This window comes from Rattus norvegicus, chromosome 2, assembly GCF_036323735.1.
Source record: "Rattus norvegicus strain BN/NHsdMcwi chromosome 2, GRCr8, whole genome shotgun sequence".
NCBI lineage: Eukaryota > Metazoa > Chordata > Mammalia > Rodentia > Muridae > Rattus > Rattus norvegicus.
Genome location: NC_086020.1, coordinates 225348165 through 225368473, shown reverse-complemented (window position 1 = coordinate 225368473; position 20309 = coordinate 225348165). Strand labels below are relative to the sequence as shown.

At 38.2% G+C, this 20309-nt stretch overlaps 1 protein-coding gene across 1 annotated transcript in view; it reads right to left on the bottom strand.

Annotated features, from left to right (window-relative positions):
* Positions 1 to 5126: 5126 nt before the first annotated feature.
* Positions 5127 to 20309, bottom strand: part of Cxxc4 (CXXC finger protein 4) — a 34304-nt gene continuing 19121 nt past the window's right edge. The window contains exon 4 of the mRNA NM_053342.4: positions 5127 to 9184. Coding sequence (NP_445794.4) covers positions 9140 to 9184 — 45 coding nt within the window. The 3' untranslated portion in view covers positions 5127 to 9139. The remainder of the gene's footprint in view (positions 9185 to 20309) is intronic.

Genomic DNA, 20309 nt, shown 5'->3' with positions numbered 1-20309 from the left:
GAATTCTATCAGACCTTCATAGAAGACTTCATACCAATACTGTCAAAACTATTCCACAAAATAGAAACAGAAGGAACATTACCCAATTCCTTCTATGAAGCCACAATTACACTTATACCAAAACCACACAAAGACCCAACAAAGAAAGAGAACTTCAGACCAATTTCCCTTACAAATATCAATGCAAAAATGTTCAATAAAATTCTCACAAACCAAATCCAAGAACACATCAAAACAATCATCCATCCTGATCAAGTAGGCTTCATTCCAGAGATGCAGACATGGTTCAATATATGGAAATCCATCAATCTAATCCACTGTAGAAACAAACTCAAAGAAAAAAAAACATATGATCATTTGATTAGATGCTGAGAAAGCATTTGACAAAATCCAACACCCCTTAATGTTAAAAGTCTTGTAAAGACTAGGAATGCAAGGCCCATATCTAAACATAGTAAAAGCAATATACAGTAAACTATATGGAAAGAAACTTGAAGTAATCCCACTAAAATCAGGGACTACACAAGGCTGCCCACTCTCTCCACTATTCAATATAGTACTTGAAGTCCTAGCTAGAGCAATAAACCAACAAAAGGAGGTCAAAGGGATACAAATTGGAAAGGAAGAAGTCAAAATATTGCTATTTGCAGATGATATGATAGTATACTTAAATGACTCCAAAAGTTCTACCAGAGAACTACTAAGCCTGATAAACAACTTCAGCAAAGTTGCTGGATATAAAATTAAACAAATCAGTAGCCTTCTTCTACTCAGAGGATAAACAGGCTGAAAAAGAAATTAGGGAAATGACACCCTTCACAATAGTTCCAAATAATATAACATACCTTGGTGTGACTTTAACCAAGCAAGTGAAAGATCTGTATGACAAGAACTTCAAGTCTCTGAAGAAAGAAATTGAAGATCTCAGAAGATGGAAAGATCACCCATGCTCATGGATTGACAGAATTAATATTGTAAAAATTGCCATCTTGCCAAAAGCAGTCTATAGATTCAATGCAATCCCCATCAAAATTCCAACTCAATTTTTCACATAGTTAGAGCAATTTGCAATTTCATTTGGAATAACAAAAATCCCAGGATAGTGAAAACTATCCTCGACAATGAAATAACTTTTGGGGGAATCACCATCCCTGACCTCAAGCTTTATTACAGAGCAACAGTGATAAAAATGTATGGTATTGGTACAGAGACAGGCAGATAGACCAGTGGAATAGAACTGAAGACCCAGAAATGAACCCACACACCTATGGGCACTTGATTTTTTGACAAAGGAGCCAAAACCATCCAATGGAAAAAAGATAGTATTTTCAGCAAATGATGCTAGTTCAACTGGAGGTCAACATGTAGAAGAATGCAAATTGATTCATTCTTATTACCCTGTACAAAGGTCAAGTACAAGTGGATCAAGGATCTCCACATAAAACCAGATGTACTCAAAGTAAGAGAAGAAAAAGTGGGAGAAAGAATCAAACACATGGGCTCTGGGTAAAATTTCCTGAAGAAAACACCAATGGCTCAGGCTGTAAGATCATGAATTGACAACTGGGACCTCATAAAATTGCAAAGCTTGTGTAAGGCAAAGGACACTGTCATTAGAACAAAATGCAACCAACAGCTTTGGAAAAGATCTTTACCAATCTTAAATCTGATAGAGGGATAATATTCAATATATACAAAGAACTCAAGAAGTTAGACTCAAGAAAGCCAAATAACCCTACTGAAAAATGGTGTACAAAGCTTAACAAAGAGTACTCAGCTGAGGAATGTCAAATGGCTGAGAAGTATTCAAAGAAATGTTCCTTAGACATCAGGGAAATGCAAATCAAAACAACCCTGAGATTCTACCTCATACCAATCAGAAAGACTAAGATCAAAAACTCAGGTGACAGCAGATGCTGGTGAGGATGTGGAGAAAGAGGAACACTCCTCCATTGTTGGTGGGATTTCAAGCTGGTAAAACCACTCTAGAAATCAGTCTGGAGGTTCCTCAGAAAATTGGATATAGTATAGCTGAGGACCCAGCTATTTCACTCCTAGACATATGCCCAAAAGATGCTCTAACATATAATGAAGACACACGCTCCACTATGTTCATAGCAGCCTTATTTATAATAGCCACATGCTGGAAAGAACCCAGATGTCCTTCCAGACAGGAATGGATACAGAAAATATGGTACATTTACACAATGGAGTACAGTACAACTCAGCTATTAAAAACAATGACTTCATGAAATTCTTAGGCAAATGGCTGGAGCTATAAAATATCATCCTGAGTGAAATAATCCGATCACAAAAAAACACACATGGAATGTACTTTCTGATAAGTGGATATTAGCCCAAATGCTCAGATTACCCAAGATACAATTCACAGACCACATGAAGCTCAAGAAGAAGGACGACCAAAATGCGATGCTTCAGTCCTTCTTAGAAGGGGGAACAAAAATATTCATAAGAGGGGATATGGAGACAGAGTTTGGAGCAGAGACTGAAAGAATGGCCATCCAGAGACTGCCCCACCTGGGGATCCAGCCCATACACATACAGTCACCAAACCCAGACACTATTGCTGATGCCAAGAAGTGCATGCTGACAGGAGCCTGATATAGCTGTGTCCTGAGAGGCTCTTTCTGAGCATGACAAATACAGAGGTTAATGCTAGCCAACCATTGAACTGAGAACGGGGTCTCCATTGGAGGAGATAGAGAAAGGATTGAGGAGCTGAAGGGGCTTACAACCCCATAAGAACAATACCAACCAACCAGAGCTCCCAGGGATTAAACCACTACCCAAATTGTACACAGGGACAGACCCATTGCTTCAGCTGCATATGTGGCAGAGGATGGCTTTGTTGGGCACCAAAGCGAAGAGAAGCCCTTCGTCCTGCCAAGGCTGGACTCCCACCACACCCCCACCCCCATATAGGGGAATGTAATGGCAGGGAGTTGGGAAGAGGTGGGTGGTTGGGTGGGGAAGAGGGGATAATATTTGAAATGTAAATTTAAAAATATCCAATAAAAAAAGAGCGCTTACAAAGTGTAAAAGATGCTACACAGTTTCCCCAAATTCTCTGATTCTGAGAGAATCCATTAATCACTTTTAAGATGCTGAATCTGCACTCAATTCAACCACAGAGTAACAAAGGTTTATTTTTCATTGCAGATTTCTAGTAGCCCATGCTAATACTTAGCTATTCTGGGGCACAGCCTAAACTGGTGGACATGAATGCACAGAGGTACAGAGAAAGACTTAATGATAAACACACACAGGTACACACACATGCGTATACACACCCACATATCCATTCTCCTCGTGAGTGAAATATTTAAATGAAAAGCAAGAAGAGTTTTTAATGTATACAATAAAAATCTCCAGATCAGCATATTTTATGATGCTATCAGAGGGTAATTAGAACAACTTGGTTTTATTTCTTTTTGTAATGCCCCTCCCCCCACTGATGTGCAGCTCTCCTTTCAGCCACAGGATCAATTTTTGGAAGTGAGAAGAAACCAGTCCCCAGATTCTCCTACCAGAAATCTTTAAGGCAGTTAAAGGCAATTGTGTACTAAAAATACCTTATACTCAAGGTAGACTTTAGTTTTAAGCAGCAGGATTCTTGGGAAAAGATAGTAAAAAGTGCTTCCGATTTGCAAGCTGGAGCACCTGTCAGACACGGTCATGTGCACCACCACCCTGGAAGGGAAGATTTGCCTGAACGTGGAATTTAGTTTATAACTCACAATACATGCAAATTAAGAAACATTAACTTGAGAATTGGCTAAATAAATAATATAATATTAAAAAAACATCTGAGTTGTGAAGGACACAAAAGGAGATCCCAAGGCAAGATATCAGAACAAAATATTGGAAGCACAATTCTCAAATAAGTTTTTTATTTAATACTCACACCGCACATGAAACTAGACACTTAAGTTGTATACACTGTCCTTGATCTGAATAGTTTCTTCTCTCCCTGTCTCTGTCTCCCTCCCTCCTTCTTTAAAAGGGAGAGTGGAAGAACAAGTTCTACTACATAGAACCATAAACAAAAACTTTTAACACACTTGGGAAACTTGTTTTGTGTGTGTAGAAACCATACAGATTATGTGGCTCAATATTACAAAAATTAGAAATGTTTTCAAAAGGCAGTCTCTTTCTCTCCAAATCTTTGGGTCATTCAAGCTGTTGAAGAATCATCTCATTACTGCAAATGAACCCCAGACATTCATATTCTTGTCAGGTTAAAGTAGAGTACTATTTGCCCAAATTCCAATTGAATATATATATATATATACATATATATATATACATATATATATATATATATATATATATATATATATATATATATCTCACACTTCTGTCGCTTGAAGCCAAATATAACAAAAAGGCATAGTGACTTACCTGAGAAGCTGCTGTATATCTGGGAGTTTCTTGTAATTAGAATTATTGAAGTCCTCTTTCCTGTCCTATATAAGTCCATCCTGCTGCTGTGTTCCAAATACTTCCTATTTATAATGTTAAACCTTAACAGGGCACACATCAATGTATAATACACTTGTAAACCATCTTCTCATGTGGTATTATAGTCTAATAAACATGAAGTCTTTGAGTAGTAGTGTGTTCTGTGTGTTCCTATATCAAGGATTTCAAAGATCGGACTGAGTGGAGGTGAGATAGGGACTCAGCACACAAGTAATGAACAGCACGGTGGACTGTGGCATTTCATGACAAGAAAAACTAACATGTATCAAGTCAAAAGGAAGGGAGTGGCCAGAGACACAATTCCATGTGTCACATTTCTTCACATACATCCTCAAGAGTCATCTCTGAAGGTTTTCACTTACAGCACGAAGAAGTCTTCAGTGTTTTCTATGGACAAGGAGGAGGGGAAGCTCAAGTTCATTTTTTTGTCTCCAACTTCGAAAGACATTGAAAGTTTTCAAGAAAAGTATTTGCTAAATATATTTTTCTTCTTTATATAGGTTACATAGAGATGATAGATGAATGGATGACAGAGATAGATCTATAAATAAACACGGATGAACAAAAAGAAAAACAATAGCGTGCTTTAGGAAGGAGAAGAAGCCTCCACGTCATAAACAGTATTAGATTTTCAGAACTGTGTTTATTAATTTAAATCCCACAAATAAAATTTTGCCATGGAAAAATGGAGATACTTTGAATACTAAAGTCCTTTATTTAACAACACAGAAATTTCACAAAAACAACTTTACTGGGCAAATTGAAGTGGTTTTTAATTTCTTTTTACAGTTTTGTACATGCCCCATAAGTGATTTTTCTTTAATAAATACACTGTTTTTCCAAAACTGCTTTTTAAAATAACTGCACAAGCTTACATACACCTTTACACAAATATCTATTAGAAAATGTAACCGATAACTGCACAGTTCAGAATGGGAGGACGCTGGGAACGGAGTACACTTGGTGGCCCATGTCCTGAAATGTCTGCTTGTCAATTGTGGAACGGAATCCTTCTGAACACAGTAGCTGTGTTTTACTCGCTAGGAATACAGATCTCAGTGTGAAATGCCAAATTTAATAAAAAACAAAATCTGAAACATTTAGCTGCTACACGAGAACCAGCTGTTGGATCTCGCCGTGAATCTCGCCATGATCAAAGACCCACTACAGCTCTCTGCTCAACATATTTGACCCTGAATTGTGCCCCATTTAACTGTGTCTCTCTTTTCACTCTTTGATTACTGATACTATCAGCTTAAGAGCTTTCTAGGCTCCAGCACTAATTGAACAACATCCATGCCAGGGGTTCTGACAAAGGATGGGACATTCCGTTCCTTTCATGATTACTTAATATTAATTCATAACAACCTTGTTGCCTATCACTCCCTGTGACTGCTTAGTCTGAAAGGGAAGGTTTGGGGGTAAGCAAACAGGAGACGTTTTATATATTCATACGTCAGGGGAAGATGTTTATTGTTTATGGAACTTGGATGGATTCAGTACTACTTTGTGAGCGTGTTGTGCCTCTGCTTGTATGAAGGCAAGAGGAGTCCAACAGAAAGTCACTTTAGTCTGAAAGGTCAATAAAGACGGAGGTCTGCATTACAGTATTTGGTCTTCTGGAGAGCTAAAGGGAGCATCTGTTGGACATCCTGTATGCCAGTGGTCCACGTATCCTCCTGTACTCCCCTCAAATGCTGCCAGGGAATGCATCTGCTGAAGACTGGATTCCTGTGTGCGGACTTCTCTAGCAGCTTTAGAAACACCAGTGTGTAATTTTTAAGTTGTATATATACAACCTACAGTCTGATTGCTAAATTCTAAATTTTATTGATATGGAAAACGAGACACTCAGTGAGCAAGCTGTTAAGAGTTACGTTTCATTTCTATTTTGGAATAGAGAAAAAATACACAAGCACACCTTCACTGACTTAAGGCTACAAGTTGTTGGTACGTAGATACTTGAGAATGAAAACTAGAGGGAATCTAGAAGGGTAATTTCTTCACCATCACCAGTGAGAACTCTATCTGTACCCTACATTTTGTAAATTGGGTTTAAAGGGAAATATAAGAAGAGTGTGGCATAATGAAAATAATGTCAATAATGAAAATGTAAGAAAATATTTTTTTAAAAAAAGAAAGGCCACACTGTTCATCATGGTGACAAACATTCCTTTCACTAAAAATAAATGAACTGCCATGTGAAACGACACATTTACAATACCCAGATTCATTGTCTTAAAACAAAAACCATGAAACAAACAAACAAAAAAATACATCAGGACATGCAACGCCACCTTGAGTTTTTGACTTTCCATATATTGCTATGATGTCCTTATGGTGTGCCTAATACAGCCTGAAGAAAAGTTTTATAATCATTTTTTTACAATAGCAAGGGAAGTCCCATTCAAGTGTGAAAATAAATTTTTGCATACTCATAGTTCACTAACAAATTGTCCAAAATAAGAATAAAGTAAAATAAAAATTGGAGAGAGAGAGAGAGAGAGAGAGAGAGAGAGAGAGGATATAAAGCAATAGAGAACTCATATACCTCTCATTGGTCCTACAGCAGAAACAGAAATTATAGCTACGAACACTCTAAGGGATACACATGGAGTAGAAAGCTATCTCGAAAGTAATATACAGCGCATTTTACTTTTTGATGAGCTCATTCCTCTCTTTAAGCCCGGGCAGGTGTGATACATAAAGCGTTTTCCTCACAGGCTGCTTGACCATACTGCAGACTCAGCACTGGTCTGCTAGCTAGGCTCATCCATCCCGCTGGTACCCTACACTGGCATCATACAAACCTACTATGCTCTCATCCAGGTGACCAATGATGGCGTACCTGACCTGCCTTTGGAAAAAAAATAATGTCATCCCTCCTCCACTTAAATCTAAAATGAGATTTAAAAAATATTCCCCAACCAGCCTTTGAAGCTCTTTAGACTCTAAAGTCCTCGCTGACTTATCACTCTGCTGTTGTTTTCCTTCTCACCCATCTTGCTAACCTGTCTGACAGGCATAAAAAACGGAGATGTAATTTAACATGGCAACTTTGTTATTCTACGTGTCTTTCCTAAACTATGTTTTATTCCTGAAACTGGTTCGTTTAGGCTAGTCTTAAAAATAAATCAATGAAAGTGTTTGTCTTATTGGGACAGGCATCATTTGAGAAGCATGACAGTCCTAGGAAAATCAAACCTTACCGAGTAACGCAGCCCGGGTTCTATAAAGCATCCTGGGGGGCAGATGGGCTGTGTTGGTTTTTTTTTTTTATGAAATTCCTTACAATGTGGCCTTGCTTCATGAAAAGAAAGCTTCCAGTGGTAAGAAAGGGAATGGAAGCAGTAGGTGTCCCACTGAGAGACTGAGGAAGGGAAGGTAAAGAAACAAAAAGGTCCCACTTTTAATGAATGTGTTTAATTATTTTGAACTTGAAAATAAGCCCAACCAAGCCTTAAAGTAGGCTTCAATGCATTTGAGTATTGTTTGAAACCTACCCATTCAACGCCACACATGGAATTAAAACATTTTGAATACTCTTCTGTTTTTGTTTTTATTTTTTTCTACCCCTCCCCGAAGCAAAAAAAAATAAGAATAAAAAAGCTTGAACAACCTGTGTACGGCTAGGAGGGGGAAAAAAAGTGGAGTCAGGCATGAATTTCTCTTTCTATGATCGGATATCGTTAGCCTAGAACACGCTTTTCCAATTTAAAAAAAAAAAAAAGATACAACTGATTCTGCATTTTCCAACTATTCAGCGTACTCCCTTACAGTGCAACCCAAACAAGTCAACTACACTAAATATTGGGAGGTAGACCCTCTGTACAGCTCGTCTGTAAGCAATGCAAATGCATAACCACTACTCTAATATAGTGCTCAAAAGATTAATGGAAACCTTCCTAGTAGCTTTCCCTCTCATATCAACACAACTGAAGGTAATTGCTGGATGCAGGGCTAATCTTTTCGTCTCGTAAAAACCAGCCAACAAGTCTCTACAGAAGGATGCATGAAAACCACCGGTGTTGTTTCTGCTCCTAAAAACAACTGGCAAAAAATATATATATATATTTAAAGCTAAAATTTATTGCTCCGGATTTTTTAACTTGCAGAACCATAGTTTTGTGTACAAACCGTTAATCTCCATAGTTGCTCAGACCTGATTGTCTCCTTGTGTCTAAACACACAAAATACAAGCCGCTGTCTGTACAGTTTACGGTACTGGAACACATATATATGAAAATGACGTATAGATATGTACTTTGCAAAGATACATCATTTTACAGTCGGGGGTTACCCAAACTTATTTTTTTTTACAGCCACTTTCAAAATAGACAACAGCTTCACTAGTATAGCTAGATACATCAAAGGAAGAATCAGTGTATTGAACGTAAATAAACCGGCCAATCCCCAAGCTTCCCTCTTATTTTTATGTGTCTTGTTGTTGTTGTTGTTGTTGTTGTTGTTGATTTCTTTTCCTCTTGGTTTTTTTTTTTTTTGAAGAAATCCCTATACATAAAATGAAAATAATTTCTGGATAATTTCTTCAATGGTGGACTAAGTGGTTTCTTAAAACAAGACATTAGTTTGCCCTTCATTTCCAAATGCCTTGAAAATAAGGTACACTACAGCTTTAAAAGAACCATCGGAATGCTTCAGCGCTGGGAACAGGTGTTCTCTATAAAAAGAAAACAAAGAAAAAAGAGCAAGAAAACAGGTTAAGCTTTCTTTCTTTGTCAATGTAAAATTAGATTTTCCTCCTTTGGCAATAGTTTTAGCCAACCATACAGAACACGAGGACATATATGGCAACATGTAATAAATGAGGAAATGCTCAATCTTAAAACTATGACAACCATGCTATTCAGTTTAATACCAGTTGACTGATCCTAATGACTGGAGCACATTACATACTTAAAATACATGAAATACATCCTGGGGTATGTGTAGCAATTAAAGAACGTTCAAGGTATGAACCAATGGGACGCACGACTGGTACCTGTATGTAAATTCTGTGGCTGCCTCACAGGAAACCCGTGTCACTTTAAGTTGGTCATCTTTGTGTTTAAACCCAGGTGGCAGAGTCACACCATGACATAGGAAATAGATCTTTCCTGATCTTCATTTCTCTATCTCTTAAATTGTAAAAGATCATAACCAGCTATACCTGCTGTCTTCAGTGTGATATAAGTCTTTCATGAAGCCAAAGTAACTGTGACTAGATTATTCTGTTCGTTACACTAACAAGCATGTCACCTGACAGTAACCTGAAGTTTTATATACAAAGTTGCAATATATATATATGTATATATATATGTATATATATATGCACATATATACATATGCAGCCTATGTAAGGTCAATGTCAGAGCTGAGTAAAGCATTTCTTTGTGGTGGCAAACTGATAGGCTAAATTAATGTTGCCAGCCAGCAAGCCACTTGTGTGTGCGTGTTTACATACTCTTAAGGTATAGATTAAAATATAGTAAGGTTTATTAATATGTTCTGTGTTAATATATATCCCTTAAGAGAATGTCCATAGCACTTGAATTTCCTATTAGAATTCACATGAAAACTATGCTACAAATTATATTACAAAATGCTCTAATGATTGAAGTTGGCTTTGATTTACTTTCTCATACATAAGTAATTTGGTTGGTTGCCATTCTCTTTTCATAATAAAGTTAATCAAAAATAAAACCCTATATTAACCTATGGCATTAGCTTAAGTCAGACATTCTACTTCTCTCTTTTGAGAATGCCCTTCCCATGCTTTGTGTGTGTGTGTGTGTGTGTGTGTGTGTGTGTGTGTGTGTGTGTTACTTTATTCAAGTGCCTTTGTCTTAGACCTGGACCTTAAGCCTATATCACCTTTATTGTTAAAAAAAAAGAAATTTAATAACTGTTTTGGAAGTTAGATTTCATTTGCACTATTGGCACTAACAATTATTTTTAAAGACTGCTCTCTAAAACAACCACAAATTTTAAATATTAAGACAAATGAATTGACTTAAGTTATATAATTCAGATTTGCATGCATGCATAAAAAAATGAAATCTTGCCTTCACAAAGCACAAAAAGGTCTACCACTCTCAATAAAATAAGCACCTATTTTGCTCTGTTTTGACTCCCCTTATTGATGAGGTAATCAGTTTTATTCTTTCCAGATCACTGTGCACAGTGGACTGTGCATTATTTGGTTTTGTTTGTAAAAAAGTCCTTAACAACTTTCTAAATTTAACTTCTGAATACTGAATGTACTAATTATAATTCTTGTTACATTTGCTTAGTCATTACTGAAGGAACTATATAAAGCAAACAAGAAACACACCCATTCTAATATTCATACTTACAAACAGGCACTCGAGTGACACACAGACACATGAGCATACACACATATGCACATACATGTATGTGCACACACACGTGCATGCACACACATGCATGCCATGAGCACACACACACACACACACACACACACACACACACGCAAAAACAAGAAGAGAAAACTGAAATGTTCTACCAGATGCTACCTTGCTTTCTCATGCCAACTAAGAATCAATTCTATGTAAGTAAGTTTATTTATATAAATGTAGTCATTTTTAACAAGATACATTAGATCCAAGTATATCCATGCAATTATATATCTACACTCAGATTCACATATGAAAAATAAACATGTGCATATATATTCATACATATGCACATTTATGCGTATATGTATGACAAAGATGCCAACTGGAAACGAGTTTATAAATATATACTTATGCAGTCATGTATCTTGATAAACAGATATGTTTATGAAGGTAAACAGAAAAAATGCAGAGTACGTTATTTAAATGAGATAAACTCCGTATGCCTTAGATACGCTTTTGAATCTATTTTCTGACTTCGTTCTTCCTGATCCCCGTTCTGCAAGTCCATGTTATTTTCAGTATTTAGTGAGAGTGAGGTTTTAAATGCTACCTAGAATCAAGGGTCAGTGCTATAAGGAGAAGATGGTTCTTTCTCAATGTTTGCTCACACAGGAGACCATGAAGGCAGCAAGGCAGAGGTTTCTATAGTGACATAAAATAGCACCCCGGTGAAGCTCTTCCGTGACATAACTCAACACTGTGCTGAGGTCAGAACGTCTCCCCAGAGAGGGAAATAAAGAAGGTAAGCAGAGAAGCTTTTAAAATGGCTTTTCGGGGCTGGGGATTTAGCTCAGTGGTAGAGCGCTTACCTAGGAAGCGCAAGGCCCTGGGTTCGATCCCCAGCTCCGAAAAAAAGAACCAAAAAAAAATAATAAAATGGCTTTTCTTCGCGTAAAGATCTTTGAAGTCATAAAACTTCATTAAAAAGAAATAAATAAAAAGGTTAGTGAGGAAATCGCCTAAACCACATAAGAACAAAGAAAGCCACCAGCGCAATAATTAGTGCAAATTATCAAGTAGTCACCAGAAACTTACAATCTCCCTCTCAATTTCATTTAAGGATTAAAGAGAGCAAAAATTCTTTAGAGTCCTAGAGTCCTAGGGGCTACACAAAACTACTGCCCTACCCAATTTTCATTAGGCTTGCCAGAAATTTACTTGAGGGTGAGGCTGAGCTATTTACAACCAAGCAGCTAGAAGCAACTGTTTCCACAGAAGTACTGTGTTAAATCACAGGTTTCTGATTAGTCTGCACAAATTCGGGCACACATCTTCTGACTTTGTCAATGATGGAGGTCGTCTCCGTAAGAGGACCACGTAAACTGGAGGCTCAGTACATCCACACCGGAGATTAGATGCCCTCGGCAGATACCTCTAAGTTAGATAAATTCAAAATCCCAGCTGGGGAATCGCACTCGATAAGATTACTGTGACTTCCTGGATCTCAGTGATGCTTACAGGGGATAGTTATCCTGAGTGACAGGAAGACCAGATTCCCTTGGAAGAAAATGGTATGGGAGTTAAGGAAGAATATTGAGGTGATCCTGTTGTTTGAGGCAGTCTGGCTCCCATGGAGCCAGTGGAGAAATCTGCAGGTCCCAACCATACCCCACTGTCCCTCTTCCTGACAATGCTATCAAGCATGCTGGGAAAAAAATCTTCGGACAGAAGCTAGATAGAAAATGACCTTCAGCGTTGAAAGAAGGGTATGTGTTTATCCTCTACGTAATGCTTCAAAGCAAGGATGTTCTTCAAGGACAGAGTGGCATTTTACATTTTCCCAACAACTTAGGGTAAATACTGTCTCTGGAGAAATGGATTACGGTATCAATTTTTGCTAACTTAATAAGGGACGGCAAACAAGACAGCCTCAAGCAAGGCAGAAGCCCCAAGCTCTGCTCTGAGAATCCAGAAAGGTTTCTCACTTCTGGCACCTGCCAAGTGAGCGTTGCTCTGTTGGTGTCTTGGGGTCAAACACTCATCCGCACACTGTTGTTAGAAGCACGGGCAGTTTAAGGAGAATTCACCTCCTGAGAGAGGGAAGTGGAGAACCTAAAACTGAACAAACGAGGGTGTGGAGTGCGGCCATTCAGATCAATAGATACAGCAGACAGATGTGAACACGGCAGTACTTACCACAGTGAAACATTTTAACTACAGAACACCTGAGGGTCCAAAGACCAAAGTAGAGATAAACTTAGGCACTGAAATCCCAAGGGTGACTCGAATGCATGAAATTCTAAATTGAGATAATGAAGGAGGTGTTGGAGTTTTCCACCGAGGATGATACTTTGCTGGTATTTGTTTGTATTACTTTCTAGAGCGAAGACTTCCATAAAACACCCGGGGCCTTCAGATTTCTACTGTGAAACAGGTGGGTCTAACACAATGATTTCGAAGAGTTAGAATTGGAGAATAACGCTATTCTTACATTGATTAAAAATAATGTTCCGTGTCCTTATTGGCAATTAAGGGAACGCGAGTCACGAAATCAGTTTCCGATTTTCATATAGCGATGGAGGAAAAAAAATGTTTTCCAGCCGAAGTCCATGCAGTTTCAGGCTGGGCAGAGCCAATGACACCTCCTTGGAGACTTTCTGGGATGTCCCTTTGCTGTGAAAGCCACTAAATAGGACTCCAGGATGCCTTAAGCCTTGAGTTTTGAAATCCTTGCTATATTAAAACCTACATATGTGTTGCTACAATTTAAAGACTTTAGTGGATCTCTGAGACCCTGCAATGAAAATTGCATAAATAAAAAAGACCAAAGGCAGCAGATCCTCTCCGTGGCCCTTTAGCATTTGACTGTAGCTTTTTATAGTTTTGAGAATACCTCTCGACTGTAGGATTTTATTTTTTGAGTAAACAAAGTCAAAAGGATTCCTGATGAGGAAAAATTCCTTCTTTTCTGATGTGATTTATAAAATAATCTTAAGATACCATTAAATGTGTTGTTACTTCCTAGTGAATTTCAAAATCTTCTTATAGATGTGAAACATTATACATTGCATGCATGAGAGCCTGGATTCTGCATTCACAACACCATGCAATATACCTTAACATACGTTTATCCATAACAATCTTTAAATAGTTAATTATGGTTTAGAGTGATATCCAGCGAAGGGAAGCAGATTTTGCCTAGGGTTTTTTCTTTACACTTTGACTTTAAATGTTACATTGTAAAAAGTATAGTATACTACTACAGCCACTAGAGAGTGTAGGTAGAGTATAATCAGGGTAGGAGAAAACCATGAATGTATGGCCAATGTTAATGTGATGCCTTGGAATGGACTGGTCATAAATGAAAGTAACCTTATAGTAAAAAATAACTGCTATGAAATATATGAATAGGACTAGGATTTTACTTTCTAACATTTTCTTGTCTTATTGTTTGGTTTTTTAGGGTCTTGCTATGTCTCAGTCTGGCCTCAAACTCAAGACCCTCCTTCCTCAGTCTGCAGAGTGCTGGGATTATGAACATGTATCACTTGCCCCAGCTCTCTAGTTTTAAAATACACCTCTCTTTTTTTTCTTCAGGCTTGTCTATCGGATGCATTTCTCCCATAATCGATTCCTTTAGCACATAACTATTTGACATAAGGAAGCTCTTTATTTTGGACAATGTTTAGATGTAAGTAAAAACAAGTACAGTAATACCACTGACTGGTAATATTTAATATCTAAAGGAGAACACGTACTAAATATGAGATCAGTGATTGGAAGGTGCCTTCCCCCTCCCTGGCTTCCAAACTGACATCTGACATTATAAACTGACACTTGGATCCCTCTGACCAATGGTGAAGGGCTAGCCAGAGCATTTTTCAGGCTCTCTTCCTAGCTCCTGTTACTCCCTCTACCTTGGGAACGCCTCTCTTCTCTCGCCTTCCTGCCTGCTCCTCTGGCACCACCGGCACTACCATCGCCGAGATGGTAATATCTAGAAGGCAAACCTAGCTAACGTAAACAGGACACACTTAGAGACCACACTACAAGGGAATTAAGTGCATGTGCGGGTAGAGCCAATTAGGGAAAGGAGGCTGAGACCCATATTTGGGGAGAGATTGAGTCAGAGGTAAGAAAACTGACACATGGACGCCATGAGCCTAAAGGACATGGACTTTCTGTCCCCAGCATCAAATGCAAACAATTTCTTTAGACTTGACTCTTGAAAAATGCTACATATAGTTACATTTGGCTAAAAAAAATACTTGAAACCACAACAGATCAACAGATAAGAAAGCTTACTGTGACACATATTACTATTTTAGGGATTTAAATGTTCTTGGACAAAAAAAAAAGTCACTCTGATACAGTTGCAACAAGCTATAGAGAAATAAGTAATTTTTTTCAGTGACCTTCAGTTTTCGAGAATATTTTTACAAAAATGATTCCATATGATTATTTTAATCTTATGTGTAAGCAAGGGTATAAGATTAACATTAGAATTAAAAAATGCAAAATATACTGGCCATGGTGTTGTGCACCTGTGATCTCAGCACTTTGAAAGTGCAAGGGACCCAGGTGATCTCAAGCTACAGTTAGACAACCTGGGCTACATAAAACTGTGTCTCACAAAAATAAATATGTAAAAATCAGGTTAATGAAATCTAAGTTACACTGTCAATAATTTAAACATACAGAATGTTATTTATAAATCTGCAAGCCTGTATTAGAATATAGGTATGCAAATATATCTGGCTTTAGGATCTCTTTATATTTCTACTCTCCGTCTCTAAAAATTTGATGATTCAATCTCTCCCTGATGCTACTATGCTAATTCCATCCAGTCTCTCCCTGATGCTGGTCTACTAATTCCTGTCTGCAATATTGCCTCTAGGAGAAAATAGCTATCAAAAAGTGATGAAGTTTTTTAATAATTTTGAATCTTGGGATAAACTTTTGTTACAACCACGAATTTCTATCAAGTCCACAACTCTTTTACTGAAAACAAGAAGAGATATTTTGCACAACCACGAGAAAATTATAGATTACTTACAGTACTTATCAAAGCTAGATTTGAATCGCCTTTAATTTTATTAAAATTAAAACCCAATAGTTACAATTATGATCCAGTCTTACTTATGGTGGTTCTCATTCCTACAGACATGGAGGCTGGAGAAAAAAAAATTTTTTGATGTTACATAAAGGTGTAAGTTGGCTAATGTTTTGATCGAAGTCACTAACTTGCAAGTTAGTTGTTCAACATCTCGTCTGGTAACACTCAGCCACTGACAGAGACCCAGCCCAGAACCCCCTGAGGGTTTTATGCTCCTAAATTAATCAGAGAAATTCAGAGACGTACGAGGCCTTGCAGATGTACCTCCCAATATTCTCTCTCTTCTCTTTGCCCTCTCTCTCTCTCTCTCTCTCTCTCTCTCTCTCTCTCTCTCTCTCTCTCTCTCTCTCTCTGCTTTCAACTAAGATTCACCAGTACAAGGAATTATTAGTCTTTGACCTCTTTGTCTTCCTCAGTAATTTTGAAATAAAAAATATAAAAACAACAACTGATTTAATGAGACTTGGTTTTTCACATGTGCCCTCAATCACTGAGAGTTTATTTGAGTTCATCCACACTAAGACGACAAACACATGAAGGATTCTGCTACCTTGACATCAGAGGATCGCCACATCCCAACAATACTCCAGTCTATAGGTTCAAATTCATCCTCAGAAAGTGTTTGTGGGTTTTTCTACATATTTGTGCAAACATAGTCTCATAAAAGAAATGAACAAGCCTACTGTTTTAGCCATGGTATGTGATTATAACACATAGTAAGCAATAATCTTCTCACCGTTGTTCTGGAATCTTTTCTAAATGCTCAATTCTGTGTTTTTCCATAACTTCCTTAAAGTGATGCTCACAGCTTTGAATACTTGGTTGCTTAGAAGTAAATGCTTTTAGTTACCTAAGCACTATCGTTAGTTAATGTTAAGGATCCATCGTCTCCCCTTACTCTTCCTATGTCTCTAATAGCTGCATTTCATCCTTAAATTGAAATTGAAACAGGAAAAGAAAGGAAAGAAGAGAGTTGGGGAAGGCTAGAAAGAATTCAGCAAAGGCAAGGAAAAGCTAAGCTCAGCTAATCTCCCTGGAACTAATTTCTCCATTGTGGTGAATGAAGAAAAACTCTGAATGGTTCTAGTGGGCCTGATCCCAGATCCATCTGGGATGGATCTCAGATCTCAAAGACTGAAAAACATTAACAATTGCTATTCATTCCTGATTTGAGCAGACTCAAAGTGACCTAGAGCTCAATGCTTTCCCAGTCTGCAGCATCCTGTAGCCTGCATGTGCTCCTTCCCGCTCTGTACATTCTGTGTTTCTTCTAATATTTACCTCCCCTCACTTAGAGCCTATAACATAGTCCTCAAAATACAGCAAAAATAATCTATGACATGAAGCACCACACACCGTGGTACTGGAGTCACCACATCACTGTGTCCCTTGTCCAGGATGGAGGACAAAAGTAAAATGAACCATGTCCACAAGTGTGCAATTGCTTCTTGAGTTGTCTAAACATTCAACTCTTCCATTTATAATTATTTCATTTCATAGATGGCAATGGAACGTAAGAGGTAACTAAGAACATCCTTGGATAAAAGACTAAGACCTTGAGTTAGGGGATCATAAAGGTACCTACAGAGGGCAGTTGGAAATAAAGGAAAGTGCTTCCTTAAACCTGGACACACTGTAACTGTATGTATCCACACCCACGTGTCTACTGAAGTTACATTCAAGCATTAGAAAGCAGCAGCTTCTGCCTAAAGGGGCGTTCCTCCTCATCCAGTTTACCACGTGTTTTGCCACACTCTTACCAGCTCTATAAATGCACAACACAGGCCCAAGTCTATCTTAGAATCCAAGCATGGCTGCTTACAGAACACATAAAGTTTACTCCCTATCTTACTAAAAAATGATCAAATATAATTTCCTTCATCGCTAAAGACATGCTCAATGGTGTTACAGCTATGGCTAACATTTTCCAAATTGTATCTGAAAGTAGTCAACAGCTTCACATTTGACACGCCTGCCTAATGCGGTTGAAGCCATCACTAAGGGGCACCACTTGCCCGTGGTATATCTATGTGTTTCCTGCTCTGTTCTACTTTACTCCACTTTCTCTCATCCTCTGGAGAAGCTGACGCACGGACTTCATGGACCTCTGATATACTACCCTTGTACTAGTCTAACAAACTATCATCCGTAACCTGAGAAACTTAGCATCGGTCTCAACTGAACCCCACATCACTCAAACCCAGAGAGACTCCACACGATGCAGCCTTGCAGCAAACAGAAAACATATTCTTGTGAGGATGGATCAAGGCAGCACTCTCTGTTCTGCTTTCTGTGAACTAAAAGAAAATTGCAGATTTAAGATTTAGTAAGTTTCGCAGCTGACCTCTCACTGATTTATATTTTATATTTGATCCTTTTCCTTATTTTAACTCCATCAAAATCATCACTTAGCCTACAGAAACATTTCCACAGCATAGTCATTTCCCAGCACAATAATTTTTGACCACTGATGTACCATCGCTAACTACGACCCTTTCCACATGATTACATTTCAGTGGTTTTCTTCCTTTAAGGAAAGGTATTTCACCACCTTCTACTTTAGGAAGTTTTAGAGAAAATAGGTCTTTTTCGGAATTTGCCAGATTTGCTGAAATCCACAGAGCTGCCCGTCATCACTCTTCCCTCTCTACAGGCATCTGCCATGGTCTCTCCTCATCCGACTTGATCTCTATCCCTCAGATGCTCCTATCAATCATTCGGTTATGGTCTGCTATGCTGAGCAGAGAATAGCACTTTCAGCAGTTTTCGCCCTGTTCAACACTTTCTGCAACTTTTTAGACTGCCCTCTAAGATATAAATTAAATGTAGGTCAGACTCAAAGGGGAGCTTGTTCTCTACTAATCCTGGAAGTGTTTTCACTGTACTCTGGAGTTATGCTACCAAGTGTTTTGAGGGCACGCATCAAAATCACATCAGCTGGGACACAGACCTCACTGAGAATTCACTCAGCACTAAGCTGGAAGCCACAGCTCTCACTCTCAAGCCAAAGGCGTTAAGTCAGATCTCCAACACTTGTTCCTTCCTTTTCTCCTGTTCTCTTCTCTGCCAACTTTCAAACTTCTGGAAGGATGAAGGGATGAACGTTCCCTCTTGACAAACGTTCTTCTATGTTGTGTTTAGCATCCTAGTTGTATGTTTTTTTAATTAAAAAAATAAAATACTTCTGTGGTTAGAATTCCACTTCTCTAAGGGCCTCTCGCTTTTTCCTCAAAACCGTCCTTACCTGTCTCACACCTAAACTAAACCAATGCCTGTATCTTCTACCTGGATAAGGTTTACTAATATATACATTTCAGTTTCCCAACACTAAATGTTTTCTCTAACTTTATAGAAAGCATTTAACTCTTTCCTCACATTGAGCCTCTGGAACTAAGTCACGTAGAGAAGCACTCTCTCAATAAAGTTGTCTAATGTCTCAGGCATTGCTTGAGACAAGAGCTGCTTTTTCATAGATTCTCTATGTGACAACACGGCCCTGATGTTGATTTTTAAACTAAAACATAAAGAAGAAAGAAAGAAATAAAGAAAGGAAGGAAGGAAGGAAGAAAGGAAGGCCAGGAAGCTAGTATTGTATTTCCTGAATATACTTTATATCTGATTTTACATAAAATAAATACAAAATGAATATGACTTACATGAAAAGTAACTGTTTTGCCATTAGTAAGAAGCTGCATTAAAACATTTGTAATAGATACCAAGAAAAATGGGGAGGAGAGCCAGTGAGCTTGATCTCCCTATGTATGTGTTCTCAAACTCCTAAAGGAGACTAAGACATGGGCTGTAAGTTTCACAAAGGGAGAAAGATCCTTCTAATGCTTTAACTTAGAGCTAACAAGCCTGCTAGGATCCCTCCGACCCCCGCAGAGCTAAGTACTCAACATTATTAAATATCTGTCACACGTGAAGTATGATACGGCGTAACTCAATAGAAAACGGAAACACACTGCTGAAATGGAGCGAGGGTTTTCAGTTACCCAGCAGAATAATTCAGTTTCTGGGCAGGTGTCTCTGCAAAAGATAGAACAAGATGTGACTTGGATAAAATCACTCCCACGTGCCTCCACGGGTAGCATGGAACTCCCAAGGATACCAGAGCACTGCCAAAGAGTAAGTATAAGGTAGGCATAAACACTGAAGTGGCGCTGAGGGGACAAAACTATGCACACACATACCCACAGCACTTATAGCCTATACGAAATAGATTCCTGCAAACAAGTTTTTATAAAAACGACGTTTCCAGACTTCTTCCATCCAAACCATCTAACATCGCCCTCCTCCCAGTGTCTGAGAAAACACACTTGTAACCAACA